General features: G+C 45.0%; 2 protein-coding genes and 1 pseudogene across 3 annotated transcripts; 1 reads left to right on the top strand and 2 right to left on the bottom strand.

Moving 5' to 3' along the window:
- Window positions 1–549: 549 nt before the first annotated feature.
- On the bottom strand, window positions 550–13,859 carry kpnb3 (karyopherin (importin) beta 3). Its single transcript, XM_045699238.2, has 24 exons — window positions 13,656–13,859; window positions 11,701–11,781; window positions 10,317–10,509; window positions 10,039–10,141; window positions 9,773–9,869; window positions 9,458–9,562; window positions 9,063–9,306; window positions 8,515–8,602; window positions 7,846–7,952; window positions 7,539–7,663; window positions 7,148–7,237; window positions 6,766–6,939; window positions 6,129–6,347; window positions 5,859–5,942; window positions 4,824–4,956; window positions 4,499–4,620; window positions 4,152–4,248; window positions 3,852–4,024; window positions 3,548–3,715; window positions 3,126–3,248; window positions 2,641–2,860; window positions 2,035–2,263; window positions 1,652–1,793; window positions 550–1,435 (listed from the first exon to the last, which is right to left on the bottom strand). The coding sequence occupies exons 1-24, from the start codon at window positions 13,731–13,733 to the stop codon at window positions 1,349–1,351; spliced, it is 3,282 nt and encodes a 1,093-aa protein (XP_045555194.1). The 5' UTR covers window positions 13,734–13,859; the 3' UTR covers window positions 550–1,348.
- Window positions 13,860–13,991: 132 nt separating this feature from the next.
- Window positions 13,992–16,525, top strand: LOC106575705 (nucleotide triphosphate diphosphatase NUDT15). Its single transcript, XM_014152355.3, has 3 exons — window positions 13,992–15,648; window positions 15,738–15,934; window positions 16,085–16,525. The coding sequence occupies exons 1-3, from the start codon at window positions 15,602–15,604 to the stop codon at window positions 16,186–16,188; spliced, it is 348 nt and encodes a 115-aa protein (XP_014007830.1). The 5' UTR covers window positions 13,992–15,601; the 3' UTR covers window positions 16,189–16,525.
- LOC106575699 (carboxypeptidase O-like) lies at window positions 16,421–19,570 on the bottom strand (annotated as a pseudogene). The gene is made up of 9 exons (XR_014381137.1): window positions 19,353–19,570; window positions 19,091–19,157; window positions 18,901–19,002; window positions 18,598–18,702; window positions 18,058–18,174; window positions 17,684–17,777; window positions 17,247–17,449; window positions 17,043–17,121; window positions 16,421–16,877 (listed from the first exon to the last, which is right to left on the bottom strand). The product of XR_014381137.1 is annotated as a carboxypeptidase O-like (transcript).
- Window positions 19,571–20,685: the final 1,115 nt, after the last annotated feature.

Below are 20,685 nucleotides of genomic sequence, written 5' to 3' on the forward strand. Positions count from 1 at the left end.
TCACACCAGATACTGACTGGTATTCTGAGCCACGCCCCTACCTTTCATTTATTTTTGGAGGTATCTGTGACTAGAGGCATGTCTGTAGTCCCAGTCATGTGAAATCCAGATTAGGGCCCAATTTCAATTGACTGATTCCCTTATAGGAACTGTAACTCAGTAAAATATTTAACTGTTGCATGTGGTTTATTTTTTTCCCAGGGTAAAATCAACCAACTTTCCTTATTTCAATAATGTATAATAAACCAACATTGCAGTGAAAGTGACAACCCATGCATTAATGACAAATTCTGCCAATCTGAAGTGTATTGTTGATGTTGTTGGAATCCACCAAATACCTGCAGGGGTGCTAAGGTTCTAAACCAAATTTTAGCTGAGGATGGTGGCACACGTTAAGAAATTCTATTCCATGCTTCTACATGTCAATAACCCAGCACATTGTGGCAAAGGTACTTAATCCTAAACCAACTTCTCATTCTACAGGGTTTCAGGGAAAGGAAAACACCTAAAAAAGGGTTTGTTTTAAATCTCCCAGACAGACAATCATGATTTCCTCTCACTCATTTATTAAAGGAGAGCTGGTGTTGACACATGCTGTTAGTCTTGAGAATAGACAGATTCAGATCAGTGAGCCGACGGCATACGGAGGCCGTTTCCTCCAGGTGCCACTGTGGGGCTCCGTCAGAAAGAGAAAACAAAAAAAATGATTCATAGAGGCAGGTCACCCCATGACATGTACACACTCCTAGTCCCCAGTTAAGACTCCTCATACAGCGGCTGGGTGCTACCAAGTCTGACACTTCTAGGAGTTTAACACCTGGGTAAACATGACATTTTCACATGGTTCCACAGAGCACAACTACACCAGGTTAAACTTGTCGTGGAAAGGGTCAAGTCAATTTCGTCAAGAGACCAGATAATTCTGAACAGTTTAACAGGATGAAGAAACTAATAATACTTGGGTTCATTTGTTTTCCCTTTGTGCAGGTGAGGCCAACAACACTCCAACCGTCAGGATTCAGGAAAAGAGGGTATAGACCGCTCCAGTGGGCGTAAACACATTAGTGACTTAAATGGAAGGGGTCATCCTCTGGAGGGGGCAGGGTCTCATTGACAGTCGCTCACAGACAAACCAACCTGGTCCCTACAGTTAGTTGAGTGCAGGGGAGACTGAGGGACTAGGGAGGGGGGCGGCAGGAGGCTGCAGTGAAGTCCACACACACACTACAGATCAGAGATGGAAAAGGAGGTAGGGAGGTGGTGATCTAGGAAGGAGGAGATCCAGGAGCTAGATGTTTAAACATGGTATCGTTGCTTTCCAACAAACAAAGGAAGGGGATAAGGCTTCTCAAGCGGTGTTGAGGAGGTCCTGGATGGCCTTCTGTTGAGTCTCATTCAGCATCGTTACACACTGTGTCCACAGTCCTCCAGATCCCTGGGGGGGGGGGGGGGGGGGGTAGAGGAACACAAGAAGCTTTTAGAGATGAAGAAACTGCTGACTGACTACTAGACCTAGGACATTTCAATGTGGGAACTGACAAGGTGTTTCAAATTAACCTTGGTGCAAGACAATATTCCTTAACACTTTCCTCAATCAAAAGCAGAAGTTTCTAGATTGAATGTAACTTCGGCAAGTAGAGCAATCACTGACCTGTACTTGGCGGATGACATTTGCCAATCTCTTGCTGCACGCGTCCTCACTCTTGACCGACTCGTTGGCGACCCCTTCAGCAATGATCTGGAATATCTTGGGCAGATTTGCATTGTCTGGTCCGAGGACAATAGGATTGTTGCTGTTGGGAGGAAAATTCATTATTAACAAAGGACATCTATACCATAGACATATCAACTGCAACACTTGGCTCATGTTCATTAGGCGACACAATGGAAAATGTCTAAACGCTAAGCAACAGAACACTAAATAAAATGTCTTATTGGTCAAGTTGCATTAGACCACTCCCAGTATGTCAGTTTCCTGCCGTCCGGTGCTTATGAACACAAACCTAATCAGTAATATTAAAGTCAGTCCCCCACCTTTCGATAAGGTCACAAAGGAAGTCAAAGGTGTGCACGGCTTCCTCCTTGTCTTCGTTGAGTGGCAGCCAGGAGAGCCAATGGGGAAGGATCTCGTTGACATTGGCACACTCAGGCCTGAATCTCATGACCTTGCCCACGGCTGAGATGCAGTTCTCCGTGGCGTTGACGTTCTCCTTGACCTTGGCGTCTGGAGAGTGGATCACTCCCAACAGCGTGGGCAGGGCCTCTGGAGAAGAGAGGATAACCAGTCAGGAGAGGGCAGAGAGACAAATGTCAAGGGACGCATGTCGACAGTGCAACAAGCAGGCTATCCATAGTGGGCTGTAGCCAAGTGAGCAAGTCTAGAGCATGATTTGACTACTGACTAGGTTCAATGTAATCAAATTAGATGAATCAATCTGAAGTGAAAGACAGCTTCCTAGATTAATACAGAGTGCCTTCAGAAAGTATTCATAACTCAACTACAACATATTGTTGTATTAAAAAAATAAGATGCATTTCAATCCCACCTTGTAACTCAAAGTGTAACAAGTCAAGGGGTGTGAATACATACTCTGAGGGCACTAAATGGCTAGATAACATGACCCTGATTGTGTCAGGTACCGGTGCAGAAGGGTCGGTAGTTCTCTCCTCCGTACTGAGCCATGACTCCCACGCCGTAGGCTGCAGCTTGTCTCACTTCGGGGCTGGTGTCACACAGCGACAGGGCCATGGCCCGCAGGAAGAGTTCAGCGTATTTAAAGGAAGAGGGGCTGCAGTGCTCGACCACGTCGTCAAAGATGCACAGACCCCACTGCCTGTCTGCCCACGGCCTGCTAGGACACTGGAGACAACAGCAAGAGGTCAAAGATCAGCTCTGTGACGACAACAGTACCAAGCTTCTGTTGATTAAATCCTACATGGTGTGGCACACCAATGTGACCCCACCTACATAGTCGTGTTCATTAGGCACCAAATAGAAGACAACTGACAGCGAAGACTGGAAATGCTAGTTTTCCACTAGGTTTTGTTACGGTGTGCCCTAATGAACACAACCCAGGACCATGTTAATGTTTGTCCGTTGGAGTGACTGTTGGAACGATCCTCACCACGAGCTGTACGATGAGCTGCAGAAGCTGCTCAAACCACGGCAGCACTTGTTCCTTGTAGCTGCTGAACACAGAGTGCAAAATGTCTGACACTTTGGTCAGTATGTACACATCGTTTTCATCCTGCAGAGAACACAACAATCACATGGTAGGAAACACTGCCGGGGAAATGGGAACAGAACAGTTGGTTCATGCAGAAACGCATCATGCAAGACAGAAATATGTTGATTGATTCTAAAGCTGAAGAATCCCCTAACAAAGTCAGGTGTGAATACACTATCAGACAAAGTACAAACTTGACATGGCTCACATCAGTGCAGTCACTATTGCTGTAAACTTGAACATTTAAACACCAAGCCACATTACTCTGCATCTAACAATTAATTAAAATGCTCAGAAGGTCCGTCGTGAGAAACGCTCACCTCGTCTTGTAAAGTTTCCTCCATCCCCTCGTCGTAGTCCTCGTCCTGTCGTTTGGCCTGTCTCAGCTCCTGGTTCTTAAAGTGTTCCTCCAGCTTCCCCTTCAGGATCCCTCCCAGCTCTTCAAAGTGCTCATTGTTCAGGCAGCCCTCTCCCATTAACTCAATACACTGGAGGGCAACCACAGTCAGCATCTTTCCACATCAAATTAAATACAACTTCAATTCATAGGATGTGAATTTGTGTGGAAATGCTACATTCGACAGAAAATATAATCAGAGCATATGTGGGATGGGGGTTGGTTACCTTGGCAAACGAATGCATGATTTCTGATAGGACATCCGAGTCTGGCTCTGTGCCAATGGCCTTGATGAGGGCGTCGCACATGAAGTGCCACATCTGTGTGAGGTAGTCTGGGCCTCGTACCCGCGCACACTCCAGCAGCAGGGGCATGGACTCTGCTGCTGCCACCCGCACACGTAGACAGGACAGTCAAGGACCAACCACAGTCCCATTGAGACCTACCACAGACAGCCCAGCCAACAACAGTCTTCAATAGAGCACATGACGTCCAACACGTAGAGAGCGCTCCCATTAAAAGGATATCATCGTGGAAGTAGAACTTGAGCAGAGGAACCATCAGCTTGACCACCTGTTCTGTGTACTCTACAAACCCTTCCTTCAACTCTTTGGCATAGCACACCTGGAGAACACAGGGACAGGCTTTAAGAAAGAAGAACTGCTGAGTTAATTAAAATGCAAGACAGTTTTTTTTGTCTTGGGAGGGAGTCAGGGTTAGCCTGAAAGCAGAGTTTGGGTAGCGTCCAGGATGAAAATGGAAATTCATCTAATCCCTAAACTGGAAATGACTCCAAATCTAAAGCAATATGGCAGCCATGTTTAAATGAAGTTAGCCGTCTGTGTGAGCAGCACTGCCCCTCCCCCAGTCTCACCAGCATCTGGCAGGCGGTGGCCTTCTCTTCCAGCCCGGCTGTCTTGATGCCGAAACTCTGCTGGTCTCCCAGGTTCACAAACTCCCATCCGTCATCCTCTGACATGTTCTCCATGTCCTGGGCTGGGGAGGGAAGCCAGTAGAAAAGGCTTAGTTAGCCACAGGACACTACCCTTCCCACAAGCGTAGCAAGCCAGTTGAATTGCATTTCCATCAGGTTTAGACTTCAATAATTGAGATTCTATAGTGACTGGAAACTCTGCATTGTTCTATAAGAGTCTGTGATACCAAAATCAATCCCAACATTCAACCAGCGTAGAACTTACTGTCCAGGAGGGCCACCTCTGGCTTGATGGAGGCAGTCTTCATTAGGGGTCCCATGACCACAGGTAAGTACTGCTGGAACTCTTTCCCCAGGATCTTACACATCCTTGCCCAGGCTGAGATCATGTAGGAGATCTGAGGGAACAGACAACCAGGGGTTCGTTCAGTATGGAGAAAACTTGACATGCCCAAAGTAAACTGCCTGTTACTCAGGCCCAGAAGCTAGGATATGCATAGAGTTGGTAACATTTGATAGAAAACACTGAAGTTTCTAAAACTGTTAAAATAATGTCTGAGTATAACAGAACTGATATGGCAGGCAAAAACCCAAGGAGAATCCATCCAGATGTTTTTTTCTTTTTGGTGTCTGCCCATTCAAATGCTTGTTAAATGGGAAAATCAAAGAAATACCTCCCAGATTGCAGCTCCTAGGGCTTCCACTAGATGTCAGTCTTTAGAAAGAGTTTCATGCTTGTTTTTTGAAAAATGAGCTAGGACTTGTAGTTTTTCTAGGTGGCTCTCATTATGACTGTAGTATTGTGGCACGCGTGGATGAGGGTGCGCACTTCGTTATTTATCTCCGGTAAGGAACATACTATTCTGTCTTAAATTTTATAGTTTATTTACATATTAGGGTACCTGAGGATTGATTAGAAACTTTGTTTGACTTGGACGAAGTTTATTGGTAACTTTTGGGTTTCCTTTGTATGCATTTTGAACGAGGGAAACAGGCGGATTGAATCAAGCGCGCCAATTAAACTGCCTTTTTTGGGATTTAAGAAAATATTTACTAAATAAACTACAGTAAAAAAAAATTAACAGGAACAACGGGGAGGCACTACCAGACCGTGTCCAATAACAGATTTGATTTCGGTTGCAAAACCTTTCACTACAGTGTTCTCTACTGAACATAACCCAGCAGTTCAGTTCCCAAAACGATGCAGATAGAAATGCAACAATTAGAGCAGACAACATTCCTCCGTTCTCATGGATAATCATATCCATTTTAGACAACACATGTCTATCTGTAAACGTACCTGTGGGTCGTCATCCTCCAGGTCATTGAAGTCGGTCTGGGTCTTCAGCAGCAGCTGCATCACAGCTGACGCATCAGGCATGAACTGAGACAGAAGGGCAATCAGTCAACGTTTCACCAAACAGACAAATACAAAATGGATGGAGAGGAGATTTAACACCTAACGTACAATTATTGAGCATGTATGCAATGCTTGGTGTGTGACAAATCCTCTTGCATAAGAAACATGTACTGAACACCTGGTAGACAAAGCAGTGTGTGGGGTGTGTACCTTGTCCTTGCCGACAGCCAGGCCGATGAGGCTGATACACTCGATGGTCTTCCCTCGGAGCAGCCTCAGCTCCTTCTGCACGGCGTTCTCCACGATGTGTTTGAGGGAGGGCATGAACAGGTCATAGTAGGGAACAAACTTCTCCTCAGCCGTGTCCGCCACAGACGCTATGGACGTCACCACCTGCTCCAGAACCAGCTTGGTACCCTTCTGGATCAGCTGGGACGGTGGACAAAGGGCTTTATTAGGTTATTGCCTTGATGAGTAATTCAGTGGCTTAAAGCATTCACAAGTTAACATGGTCATTGATCATGACCTACCAAGGCCCATTAACAAAGACGTACGTCTGATAAGGGTTTGTGCTGCAAAACAGATTAGACGGACATGTTTGAAATCAACAAAGATTGAGTGTTACCAAAGCACCTTCAACGACATCAAATACATAGATAGTAAATGTAGTCTGACATTAACAGATTCCTACAGCGAGAGAACCCCGTGGTGGAGAACAGACCTTTAATGTCCAAAAGGTCTTACTGCTAAACCATAGAGGACTGTCGCAGAGAAATACCTTGTAGGTTGAAATGTTTTTAATACATATACTGTAAGACAGAAAAACAGCACACATTGACAGACAGACCTCCTGTAGTTTAGCCACCATGATGACATGTAGGTGCTGGACCAGGCTGTCCAGATAGGGGATCAGGAGGGACTTGGGACAGTCCTCAGTAAAGTTGATGAGGGCCGCAGCAGCGTGGGCCTGGACACGGGGGTTGGTCTGGTCCTCCATGGTCTGCAGTAGGGCAGAGATCACCTGGTGAGAGGAGGGCACAGGGTCAAAGGTAAGCTGACAAATATACATTTGCATCAGTGATGAGTTCGATAAGCTGCGCAGGCCTAAGACCCTGTTTGACACTGCCAGTTCTACCACCTCTTGTAAAGAAAGTGCCCATTTAAAACAATGAATGTGTTCTCATAATCCAGTTTGACAAACAGTGTTTGAGTGGAAAAATCCATTATACCTTATCGTGGAATTTCTTTTGGAAGGTGGGGGCGAAATCGGTGGCCATCTGCCCGATGGCGTTGCATGCAGCATAGCGGACTCTGGGGTGCTGGAAACAGAGACAAAGGGTCAACAACAAATCACATCAGAGAGAAACCACAACTTCAACGTTAAACAGATTAAACCAAATTAAAGTACTTTGTGACAACTGCTGATGTAAAAGGTCTTTACAGACTGTAGCTCAGTAGGTACAGCAGGGGTTTTCCTGCAACGCCATGATAGTGGGTTTGATTCCCGCGACCACCCATACTTAAGTTACGCACGCATGACTAAGTCGCTTTGGATCAAAGTGTGTGCTAGACGGCACGTATATTATATATGAAGGCATTTGATTGGTTGAATAAACTCACAGGGTCCTGACAGAACAGTAGCAGGAAGCTGACGATCTCGTTGAGGATGGCCTCCATCTGTTGGTGGCAGCCCTCCCCGATGGCAGACAGAGCCATGAGGCCGGCGTGGCGGTACTTCCAGTCAGCTGACACACAAACATACAGTTACTGAGGTGTTGCTAGGTAACATCACAGCTGGGTCATACCTGCCACCCTATGGTACATGATCCTCATGACCGAGGCCATGTCGAAGAGGGTCTACAATATGCAGTTAGTGGTTCTGGATATGACAGATGTAGTAGTGTTTGAAATCAAAGATAAGACGTACGGTTCTGCAACATAGTCATGATGTGCTGTTTGATCATGGGCAGCACCATCTTTCCTCCCAGCCCACAGGCCATTCGGTCCAGAGCACTCTCTCCTGCAACTGCATTGCTGTGAAACCCACGCAAAAATACAACAAGTTCACAACCCCATCCTATATTTCCATGGACAGATTATGCCTTCCACAAATCACCTTTGAACTGTTTGTACACGCTATAACCATTTTTGCTGGGGTAAATTATCTTGCAGTATGTTTCATCAGCAGTGCAGGAAATACAGGTTTTGTAGGCTGTACCAGTTGACGATTGTGTGCATGTGATGTAGCTGACAGAGATGGAATGAATAGAACAGGCTTGGAACCTCTAACCCTAGCAATTTGACTGGTAAACTTATGGGTACATTCACAATGGCTGCCTGGTATTGTGATGCAATAATTTCCATGGTAATGCAGAATGTTTATTCAAATTATGCTAATTGATGTGGCTCATGCAATGGTATGCATTTGTTGTAATGTCAGTTGAATCAAACCACAGCACAGATTGATGGTACACTTCCTGCTTAGCTCCTCTATGAGTAGCCTTGCAATGGCCACCAGACCACCCACCATGACACCATTGACTTGAATGGGGACGCCCGTTCTATTCATTCCATTTCTATAGTAGCTAGGCTGTACCTGTCAAAGTCATCGTCCTCCAGCTCATCAGCCATAGACCACTCCTCGTCCTCCTCCAGATCCACCATCATAGCCAGCATCTGGGGAACTGCACAGACAAACACCACACCAATACATCACTGACTTTACTGTGAGCACTTCTGAGGACACAAACTATGGTGAACACTTAGTCAACAGCAAACTACAAATACTTTTCTACATTTGGACTAAACTACCCAATAGTGACAAACCTCCAAACTAAATGCTAACTTCTGCTGCTGAAACAACCCTCAAATGAGAAAATAAACTGTTCAAACAGCTATTCAGTTGCATTTTTAGCCTGCAGTCAAAAGGAGTCAGACTGAAATAGCACTTTGAAGTGCTACAGTACACAGCAGTGAGTTGATTTAGACACTTCCCAAAAGGACATTTCCTTTAGCTGCATCCAGTTTACCTCTGAAGAGAACATAGATTGTCTGCATCTCCACTGGCATGAGAGAAAACGTGAATCAGTACACCTCAGACAGCAGACTGGGGTGATGCGACAGGGCGGTTCGTCCATCACTCACCGCTGGATGCCACGATGGCAGTGTGTTTCCTCAGCATAGCGGCGGCAGTCTCGGACAGCGTGACGATAACCTCCAGGGCTAGCTGCCTCTGCATGTTGGTCAGGGTGGTGTCAGCACACAGCTTCAGGCTGAGCTGCAGGGTGGCCTCCAGGTTGGGTCGCAGGTACTTGGGGGCCGTGTCAGCTATCTCAACCAGAGACTTCAGCACGGAGTCATCTCCCTGGTAGCACGACTCGTTCACCGCCTTAACAGAGACCGTTACACCAGCAGAATGGGTAAAGCTACATCACATCTAGAGATGAATCTGAAAAGGATTCATTATTAAGGGTACATCTGTTAGTGATTTGACTGGAAGAAGCCAATTTCCCCAGAGCAGACGTGGGGGCTTGTCTCACCTGCAAGATGCCTGGCAGCAGGTCAGAGAAGTGCTTCAGCAGGGCAGCGTTGCCCTCGTTGGACAAGACGAAGGAGGCTGCAGCGCGGGCAGCTAGGGTACGGATCTACAGGGGGGGGGGAGAGAATAAGGGAGACTGAATGACTACCACTTGAAGACCAGTTCAGGTCAAAGTAGTTTAGACAAGACTAGAGTTATCCTTCATCTATCCTTCCAAGACAGGAGCTGGAGTGACTGAAAGCTGAAACCGTGTCTGCAGAGTTAGCATTTTCTATTCAAATGGAGGTGTGGAGTGTTAGCCCTGCATGGCACTCACCTGTGGGTTCTCCTGGTCCTGCATACACTGGAGCAGCATCCTCTTGATCACCTCCATGTAGTGCTGCTGCTGGTTGCCAAAGATACCTGGGAAGTTCCTACAGAGGAAAACCAGAGCATAGTGGGAGTTATGACAAAGGCTGCATACGCAAAGCTTACGCTATACTCACGTCATCGTAGAAGAACACAGATCAACAAATAGTCATTAATACTTTGTTTTCAGAATAAATCCTGAAGTCTTGGGGGGTATTGGGTTGGGTTTCTTACCAGAATATATGCAGGGCGGCCTCTCTCAGGCCAACGTTGTCAGAGTTGACCGAGTCAAACAGGAACTTGAGGAGTTCTGGCCACTGGTTGTTTCCATCATCATCTAGAGGAACCATGTAAAGACAAGAGAATGTAGTATACCAGACTGAGCCTGTCCATATCACTCCCCAAGAGGACACAGCCAAAGTGCTTCATAGTTTTAAACAGTGAAAACCACCAAGGTTATGCATTGACCAAGATGTCAACTGCAGATCCCCCTCAACTGTCCCCTAACCAACCTAGGAGGTTGCGGCAGAGCTCTGCAGCAATGTCGGCGACCTTCTTGCGAATGTTGGGCGAGGCCTCTGTCTGGATGCTGGTGACCAGCTCTGTCTTGATGGCCGTCTGCATGTCCACCGTCAGGCCGGGGTAGATCTCCTCGAAGGAGGACGACAGCAGCCGACGTAGCAACACCGCCGCCATAGTCTTGACCTGGGGGACACATTTCATGGTTACACCAGAGGTCAATGCCTCCATTTGATCAAACAAAGTTTAAAACGATTAAAGTCCACCATTTCAGTCATTCAAAGGTGTGCCATAATAAGTCTTCCTTGGCGACCAGTCCTTAACCCTGCCATGTAGATATCCCAAAGGGACAATTGGAAAAGCAAAACAACTTGTCTCAACATACGCCTGATATCGACACAATGACATACCCTGAGCAAAGCCTGGCTCTCTGAAACAAAGACCTAAACATTTCAAGTAAGCAGCAGAGGTATGCTGTTCCCGGTCGGGTTCCCTGTCCTGCTCCCGTTTCACAGCTCTATAAATACTGTCACGAGAGAGGGGCATGGAGGGCCAGGCCACCCAGTGCACTACTTTTAACCAGGGCCCATCGTCAAAAGTAGTGCACTATATAGGGAATAGGGTACCATTTGTGACGCAGACAGAGGAACAGCTAACAGATGCTGCTCAGCAATCACACCCTAATCTGAATAAATGTCAAGAGGACGACATCACTGTCACACTGGTCATGTTCCCCTACTCAGACGCTGCACGCGTCGACCAATGGTTACGTACCACATCGACTATGCTGTCAGGTACCAGATTGCTATAACTTATGTGGGGTTATCCGAAGTAAAATGCCTATCCAGGAGTTGTAAGATCTGGCATTTGTCAGCAACATCCGAGCAGGGCAGCATGACCAAAGTGACGCGACAACTGCCATGTCTGAGTTATTACACTATTACTGTGCAGGTTGGTGTTAGCGCATCAAAACAGGGTATCTGAGCTGATGCAATGCAAAAGGACTACTTCCGGAAGCTGAAATGACTACAGGATTCCTAGGATAGAATGGGTGCTGCACGACAACAGTATTACGCAATAAGAATTTGGCTACAGAAGTACTGTGACAGGCTTTGTCTTGTGACTAAATTTCCTTCCAAGACTTGTTTACATGAACTCATTCTCCCCCTCAGAGACATTGTTCATCTTTAAAAGTCAACAATGGGCAGCAGGTAGTCTAGCATTTGGGCCAGTAACCGAAAGGTCGCTGGATTAAATCCCTGAGCCAACAAGGAGAAAAATCTGCCGATGTGCCCTTTAGCAAGGCACTTGACCCTAATTGCTTCTGTAAGTCGCTTTGGTTAAGAGAGTCTACTAAATGACTAAAATGTAACAAACCTCTTCTGCGCAGGCTGCATCTCTGATGGCCTGCAGCAAAAATGTGATCTTTGTCTGACCGGGGATGGTGTCATAAGCTTCCTGCAAAGAGAGAGAATGCGTCAGTTAGAGGAAGCATTAACGTGTGCTCCTGAAAGCCATTTGTCTGATAACGGAGGTGTGTGGGTGTCAGATTTTCCAAACCCTTCATTTCAATCTCCCTTGGGGCAAAGGAAGTTAGAATGACAACTCGTATTAGTCTAACTAGAAGCTCCTCATTAGTTAAATAATGTGGCAGCTGTCTGACATCTGGTTATTAACACTATGCCACTAGGGCTGTTGCTGGGTGCTTGGTGACATGGGGGGGGGGGGGGGGGGGCTAAATTGTGACTGCCACTGCAAATTCTCTCTCGCCAACAATGTGGATGTATGCTCCAGGACAACCCCCCCCCACCTGCCTTTTTTTCAAGATTCCTGCTAACTAAAAAAAACTGAATTAGTTCTGGTTCATAGGTGGCATCTAATCTTTTAGTTTCTGCACCCGGAACCTTGACAGTCAGCAACTAAGAGCACATAAGCCCACCACAGAATGGTTTGGAATCATTGGCGCTATATATAGTTTTAGCTAATGAGTGCGATTTCATCTAGCTCAGAGTATCTTCACAGTAGATTACAATGCCCATAGCATTGACCAACGACAGTATTTCAAATGGACTCATTGAATGTAAACTTGTTTTATTCTATCCCTGCTGTCCAGTAGGTTGGTAGATATAATCCTGATCTCCATGACGTTCTCTCTGTGTGACTAAAGGATTCCGATGAGCTTAACCATCGGCAGACACTCATTGTCTTTCATAAAGGAAAGTGCTGACCGCTGGTGGGGGATGAGTGCGATAAGATTCAAGTGAAACTCAAATCCAGAGCTCTGATGAAGAGACCGTCCATAACAATGCGCTACGGATCCCAAGCTCGGCTTGATCGCGGATAAGTATGTCTAGTCCGTGGGAAACAAGATAATTAACGTTAGTTGCTAATCCTGGTAGCTAGTGTCAGAAAGTCTGAGACCAGGCTATCCATAAAGATTACCAACTAGTGACACAGCTGACCAAGTAGATGTGTGGATTACACGCATGCTAATACAGGCGTACTCATATGACCTGTATATTTACATATTTACCAAGCTAACGTTAACTAGTTATCGTGTTAGATACCGACCTAGTTGCGACACATCGCACCTGAAACAAAAAGCCCACAGGTCCTGACTGACTAATCCGTTATATATGTAGGATAGTTAGCGGACGTAACGACTGTACAACTAACTAGGTTGTTAGCCAGCTCATAACTAAAGTTACGCATCGTCACACCAGCTGACATTACCTAGGGAGTAAGCGAGCTAACTAACAATAGTTTGTAGTTTCGGACTATAAATGTATTGCAACATAGCTGGCTAACTAGCTAACGTTAGCTACATTTCCGACCGGGGCCCTCGACAATTTTATATTGTCGATTAACGTTGCTTTAGATAGCGTTACTCGGGTCGATTTCTCAAGTCTTCAGGTGCGGAACCAAAATATTTAACTACCTAAAGCATAGTTAGTTAAACTAGTAGTAGTTACTGTAACCGTTGAGGTTACGTGTATATCAATGTGTGTCTAACTTGCTAACTAGCTATGTAACTAGCCAATTAGCTGAATCCAAATGAGCGCGACTGTAGTGTTAGCTAGCTATAGAATGGCCTTTTAAAAATCGTTGACGAAGCCTTAATGACTTGCTTACTAACAAAGTTTCATGGGATAAATGAATTGTGCCATTTCCACATGCTACATTGTTAGCCAACTAGTTAACGTTAGCTTCTAAGCCGTAGACTAGTCCACTTCGGCTTCACACGTGGGCTGGGCTAATCGCAAATTGGCTAACTCTAGCGAGTAGCCTCAGCGCGGTGCTATCGACCTAGACAGTATATTTTGAGAGTTTACCTCGGACTGTTTCCTGATGTCGTTGTCAGGGCTCATCAGGTTGCCCAGCAAGATGTAGAACTGCTGCTGCTCCGCCATTGCAGTGAGATCCAGAAAACGCTCAGCCAAGAGAGACCGCGGAAAGGAAAGCCGGCAGACGTTGCGACCCCTGGCACATGACACAAAACACCCCAGGTTCTGATTGGCCTCTATTATCAAAGCTACCCTTCGTAGATTGGTTAGATATATAGGGATAAACGTAGATGATAGGTGTTTGGTATATGTGTTCTTCTTATTGGACAGTGGAAATCCTACCACGAAGCGATTGGTGAATTTTCTCTGCGCACCCGCGTCTAAAATGAAATGGGCGTTTCTCTCGTTATTTCGATGATGTCATTACAAAATATTACAAAAGCGCGGGAAATTAACACATTGTGGGAAAAATAGCAGATAGGATGTGTTTGAGCGCAGTGAACAGGTTTGTGGCTAGATAGAATACAGTTTATGTGAAATTGACGACAAAAGTAGATGTTTCTTTTGCATTTTAGCCAGTGGTGGAAAAAGTACGCAGTTTTCATTATTGAGTAAAATTAAAGATACCTTAATAGGAAATTACTCAAGTTAAAGTCACCCAGTAAAATACTACTTGAGAAAAAGTCTAAAAGTATTTGGTTTGAAATATACTTAGGTACCAAAAGTAAATGTAATTTCAGAAATGTACTTAAGTATCAAAAGTAAAAGTGTAAATCATTTCAAATTCCTTATTTTAAGCAAATTAGTTGGCACAATTGTTCGTGTTTTTTATTTATTTACGGATAGCCAGGGGCAGACTCCCAACACTCAGACATTCAGAAACATACCAAGGGATGTTCTCTTGATAAGCGTGTGAATTGGACCATTTCTCTCCTGCTAAGCATTCAAAATGTAACGAGTACTTTTGGGTGTCAGGGAAAATGTATGAAGTAAATAGTACATACTTTTCTTTAGGAATGTAGTGAAGTAAAAGTAAAAGTTGTCATAAATAGTAAAGTACAGATACCCCAAAAAACGACTTAAGTAGTACTTTAAAGTAATTTTACATAAGTACTTTACACCACTGATTTTAGCTAACCTTAAACCTTTTCAGAACCTTAACCTAATTACGTTACGTTAATTATCCTAACTTGCTGCGTAAGTTCTCCTAACCTACTACGAAAAACCCATTCTGGTCAATTCTGACAAACTTTCCCTTCTAGTCAAAACGAGTGAACAGCAAGCAAATATCTGCCACACACAAAATACATAACAGTATTAGTATACTGTGTGTCACCTAATAAGGCGATGTGTTTATGTTGCCATCAATTCAGATTTTTTTTTAATGTGACACTTTTTCATTGTTCACATAGTTGGCAAGGCTATGCAGTTTCTGTTAGCCGTTCGTTGTTGAGGAGGAGCTGTGCGTGTTGAAGTTGCCTGAAACGATAGAAGAGCATATGCCATAGCATGTGTTTACAGTAGCGCTATTTGCTAGTAGTTTTACTAACTGAATTACAGTGGTCTGATTTGATGAGATGACACAAAACTGCAGACCCCCCAAGCCACTAGCGGTTGAGGGGGGGGGGGCAGTGCCCCTGTGACAACAATTTTGGACCCCCTTGTGGCCCCCCTAAATGTGGAGTATGAAATAATTTTTACATAACTAATTTTTGCTATCATTCTTTTTTTACATCCATTATTAGACAGTGGCAATGTGGAACATGGTCTTTTGCCTGCTAATGCCTGCAATGCAGTGAAGAAAACGATATGACAATAATAACGTCTAATGTAACTGGCCCCTCTAACAGTACAACTGGCCCCAGCTTGGCCCCCCCCCCAGTTGAAATGCTCTAGAACCGCCACTGCTCAAGCGCCCTGGTGTCGGAGTAGGGGTTCTTGTCACAGATTCAGCTCACTCCAACTACGTCCTCGTAGGGAAGCGAAAAAATGCAATGGGCAAAGGAACGTATCAGCTACCTGGCGGTCATCTAGAATTTGGGTGAGTAGCTAAGTATTTCCTAATGTAAACAAGTGTGTGATATTCATTTGATATCAAAGTTGACCAATAGTTGTCTTTTTCATTTGAAGAGAGACCTGGGAAGAATGCGCACACAGGGAGGTGATGGAAGAGGCAGGAGTGCGCCTAAAAGAAGTCAGGTTCGCATCCGTGGTGAACTCCATCAAGCTCGGTGAGCAGTACCACTACATCACCATCATCATGCAAGGAGAAGTGGACAGGAGCTACCCAGCAGAGCCAGTCAACCTCGAACCAGAGAAAAATGAAGGTGAGAAACCTGGCTATCCCAGTCTCCTAGGTTCCCAGGAATTCCAATGGTATTACTGTATTTGGCCTGCACTATTTACTACACTGGCAAGTTAATGATTTGTATCTGAGTTTATGTAGATATTTTTGCCTCTCTGTCTGTCTGTCCCAGGTTGGACATGGACACGGTGGGACCAGTTTCCTCAGGAGGACCAACTCTTCCTGCCTCTGGCCTGCCTGAGACAACAGGGCTTCCAGCCGTTCAACGCCACATAACACTCCAGCTACCCAGAAACAGAGAAGAGAGGGGCGAAGCACAGGGATAGAAGACGCATACATTAGAACTGCTTTGTAGGACCTAATCAAGTCAGGCAGTTGGGTAAACATGGTAACGGTTGAACTAATGTTGATCAGCACCTTTGGTTGGGTAAACATGGCAACGGTTGCTGGACTTATGAGGGGACAACTCATGGATCTAACAGAAGAAGGAAGTTATGACAACAAATCATTACAGTTTGAGTGTATTTATATCACTGTAAAGTTCATTCAAAACACACTGTACTACAAATAACCTGTATGTGTTTTGTCAATATTAAAAGTAACATTAGAAGTAGATGATAATTTAACAGTTTTACAGTAGAGTTTTAAAGACACAAGTAACATACCACGCTTGATAAAATAAGTGGGTCTCATCTGACTCCTGCAGTTCTCCCAGTTTACAGCAGGATGGCGCTAGAGACCCAGGCTGCAGTGTTGCTGTGACGTGGCAGCATAGCTGTAGAAGACCTTGTTGTGTGCGTAGGTGATGATGTGGTGTGCACCGGCATAGGCCTCCTCACAGGTGGGCTGGATCTGGTCCTCTGGGAGCTCGAAGCCGTGTTCGCCCTTGTCCCTCAGCTCAAAGGTGAAAGACAACGGGATGCCGATCAGCCTGGCAAAGTCCTGAGACGAGCCCGAGAAGGGATCTGGAGACAGAGAAAGAGAGTTTTATAGGCCAGTATTTGTATAGTCTCTTCCCATTGGATTGCCATGTGTCTGAGTAAAGATGTGGGTCTTGATAAAATTGGATTAACCAGGCATTGCTCACTTCAGTGTTTGGTGACTCGTTGTCTTCCCTCAGCCTTACTTACACAGGATATCAGGTTAGGTGCCTACAGTGTAGTCCATCCCATGGACAGCCTTTATAGCCGTGGCTGCTCCCAGGCCCACCTCCATCCGGCAACACAGAGACAGACTGCAGGTTAACATGGTCAGAAAACACGTGCACCCCTGTTGATCCCCATTTTAAAACACCCGTCTATTACAACACAACTTATTTTTGGGGGCGGGCGTACCAGCTCCTCATGGTTGGGTGCTGAAGTGTTGGGGTGTCCGTAGGGCACCAGGATTAGCTGGCCATAGGAGTGGATGGTGAGGAAAACCAGGATGTCTTCCCTCATCTTCCCCAACATGTCTGTGACGGCCCGAGCCTCAGAATCAGAGAGAGCCTTGGTGCCGCAGTAGGTCTGAGAGCAGCAGTCTGTCGAGACACCAACCACTGCACAGACAGGAGAGGAGAACACAGTTAGGATGTGTGTGTGTCAGGGTTGGGGTCAATTCCATCTCAGTTCCAGTCAATTCAGGAAGTAAACCAAATTCCAATTCCAAATGTTGAAAAGCATTGAGAATTGGAATTTCAGTGTACTATCTGAATTCAATGGAATTGAAATGGAATTGACCCCAATCCTGGTGTGTGAGAGTGAGTGTGGTTTAGAGTAAGAACCATACTCACTGCCCCAGTTAGCGTAGAAGTTACGATTGAGGTCTGTTCCATAGCAGGTACAGCCTCCTGTTCCTGGAGATCTGGACTTCCTCCACAGTCGAGTCTACAGAGATGAGAACCACTAGTCACTAACTGGAGTGATAATACTGTCAACAATAATATTTCTGTTACAATATGTCATCCAAGCCAATAGATGGCGCTCTTGTTACTTGTAAAGACTACTCATATATTGTACCAGCATGTATAGGTCTATTGTGGACTATTTACTGTACTGATAACACCTGGCAGAGATGTGACACAATTAAAGACACAATTTGTCATATTTCCAGTAGTTTCCCAGAATGTGTTAAAGCTGGTCTGAAGTAGCATTAATCAGTACATACACTTTCATTATGCCAAGAGTAGATGTAGCCATCAACGTTTAAGACTGGTGTGATGTAGAAATCCAGATTTTTCATCATCTCATTCACCTTGGTGTCGGTTTTGTACGTTCTCGGGATCTGTTGGTAGAAATCAAGGAGGAGATTCTCACCAGTACTGCTTCATGCTCTTTCATTTCTATGATAGTACACACACACACACACACACACACACACACACACAATGTGTTGTACAGCTAACCTTGTGGGGACACACAATTCAGTCCCATTCAAAATCCTATTTTGCGTAACTCGTAACCCATCCTCTTACCTTAACCCAAAAATCGAACCTTAAACCTAACCCTAGCTCCTAACCCAAAAAGTAACCCTGTCACCTAAACCTAATTCTAATACTAATTCTAACCTTAACCCTAAACCCCCTAGAAATAGCATATGACCTCGTGGGGACCAACAGAATGTCCCCAGTTGGTTAAATTTTTGTTTGTTTACTATTCTTGTTCGTTTACTTCTGGTCCCCACAAGAATAGTTAAACACGTCCACACCTCTTTAACGAAGTACTAGCAGAAAGCAGGAGCGATCCATTCTCTGGCGTGGATCCCAAAGTCCATCCAGATAGCCTTCTTCCTCCCAATAGAACTCAGACCAATCTGCAACATAACAACCAACAGGAGATCTCCATTGAGCTGCAGACATTGGCCTCTTGGGTCTAGTCAAAGCAGAAGAACACTAGTGATGAAAGCTATTTAGTGGTTTCCATGTAAGACTGACCTAGCCAGGGCCAGGCACGCTGAAGACAGTGAATGCAGAGAGAGGGAGAGGGAGAAAGAGAGAGAGAGGTGAAGAACCTTCAGTAAGGTGATGTCCCTCCTCTCATAGGTTTGACCGTAGACCATGGAGGACACAACATCTGGGTTCTCCCTCTTCATCTGCTCCATCCATGCTGTAATCTATAGGGAGAGGTACCAGTGTCTCTATGCAGTGAGGACTCACTCATTCTTTGTGTGTGTGTGTGTGTGTGTGTGTGTATTCTCTCACCTCTGACATATTGTGGTACCTGGTGTAGTAATTCCTCTCAGTAGTCTCCTCTCTACTCCAGACAGCACTGTACATTGACACACACATACTGTATACTGTATGCACATCGAACGAATACATCTTGGTTTGGTGGTTATAAATTGGTTGTAAATCAGCTACCGATGTATGAATTTTTTATAAAATTCCTGTTAGTCTGACTTGTTAAGTCATCCTTCATAGGAGACTAACTGTAGTAGAGTTACAGTATCCCTCCCAGACTCACCTGTCCTGGGCTCCATGTCCACTCTGGACAGCCAGAGATAACAGAACCAATCCAACAGACCCCAGACCCAGCATCATTATCAACAATGTCCCTCTCTCCTTTACTAACAGGTCTCACAACTCACTGTGTCTTCCAGCTGTCAAATCAGTCACCTGGGCAGCAGGGAGAGGACTTTATACACGTCCCCATCTTGATGAAGACATGTGCAGCCCCACATCTAGATAAAGACATGATGTAAGAAACTGTTATCTCTGTTATCTCTGTTATGTCATTACAAGAAAGAGAAAAGAAAGATAGAATGGCCCTGAACTAGTGGTAATAAAAGAAATATGTAAAGCCACACCTTTACCTTGATCAGAAGAACTCACTAGTCTGATGACTGTGATTATCTCAGACGCACTAAAAGCCCATTTATGCTTGATCCGAAAGAATGTTAGGAAGTTCTGTTTGGAGGGTGTGATGCAAATTGCGGAGCATCTGGAGTCATGTTGATAAGGACTCCATGAAAGTGCTAGCCACTGCCCTCATTCAATGCCATTTTGACTACACTAGTACTTCCTGGTTTGGGGGCTTATCTAAGCTTATGAAGGGGAAGCTCCAGATAGACCAGAATAAGCTGATCAGGGTAGTTAGTATTGAAGGTGAGTCCACATACTCCCATAGGCAGGAGCTGCTTTCAGAGACTGTCTGCCTGTTGAGGCTAGGGTGTCCCAGATTAGACTGGGTTTGGTTTACAGGAGTATTTATGGTTCTGCGCCCAGATATCTAACTGATTACTTTCCCTGTGTTAGGGATGCACATAATCACAGCACCAGATCAGGTGTTGCTAATGTGTGCTTATACAGGTTCAGGAGTAATGCTGAGAAAGGTACTTTCTTGTATACTGGAGCTTCAGAATAGAATGAGTTGCCTCTGCCCATAAAAACGACGTCCTCTCTGGGCAGCTTTAAAAATAAAGTAAACATATGTTTGATGTCTTCTGTGCCCATATGAATAACCACTATGCTGCAACGACAACGATGAGAGAGATGTTCTTCTTTGTTTTTCTTTTTTATTATCTCAATGCCATACTGTGTTTAACTGTGTTCGATCTTGTCTAGCCATCTTGTCTCAAGAGGACCACAATGGAAATAAGTCCCAGACTTTGTGTGTTATCCTCCATGATTTAACTCAAGTGCTTTTTAAGTTTATGGCTTTTTGGCTTTTTAAGTTTAATGTGTGCTTGTTTTTTAAAATGGTCAAATTAATAAACTAAACTAAACAGAAGCCAAATTGAGCTCTGTACCACATCACTGTGCGCCTCCCAAATTTTGTAACGATGCGGATGGGTCCG

The sequence above is a fragment of the Salmo salar genome, chromosome 17 (assembly GCF_965601325.2).
Source record: "Salmo salar chromosome 17, fSalSal1, whole genome shotgun sequence".
In the NCBI taxonomy this organism is placed as follows: Eukaryota; Metazoa; Chordata; class Actinopteri; order Salmoniformes; family Salmonidae; genus Salmo; species Salmo salar.

Coding starts and splice junctions, on each gene's coding strand:
- kpnb3 (XM_045699238.2), bottom strand. CDS start 13,733: ATGGCGGAGCAGCAGCAGTTCTACATCTTGCTGGGCAACCTGATGAGC. Junction 4,249..4,498: donor CCACCGCCTGCCAGATGCTG/GTGAGACTGGGG, acceptor TGTGTTCTCCAG/GTGTGCTATGCCAAAGAGTT. Junction 2,264..2,640: donor CTACCGACCCTTCTGCACCG/GTACCTGACACA, acceptor TCTCTTCTCCAG/AGGCCCTGCCCACGCTGTTG.
- LOC106575705 (XM_014152355.3), top strand. CDS start 15,602: ATGGGCAAAGGAACGTATCAGCTACCTGGCGGTCATCTAGAATTTGG. Junction 15,649..15,737: donor GGCGGTCATCTAGAATTTGG/GTGAGTAGCTAA, acceptor TTTCATTTGAAG/AGAGACCTGGGAAGAATGCG. Junction 15,935..16,084: donor CGAACCAGAGAAAAATGAAG/GTGAGAAACCTG, acceptor TGTCTGTCCCAG/GTTGGACATGGACACGGTGG.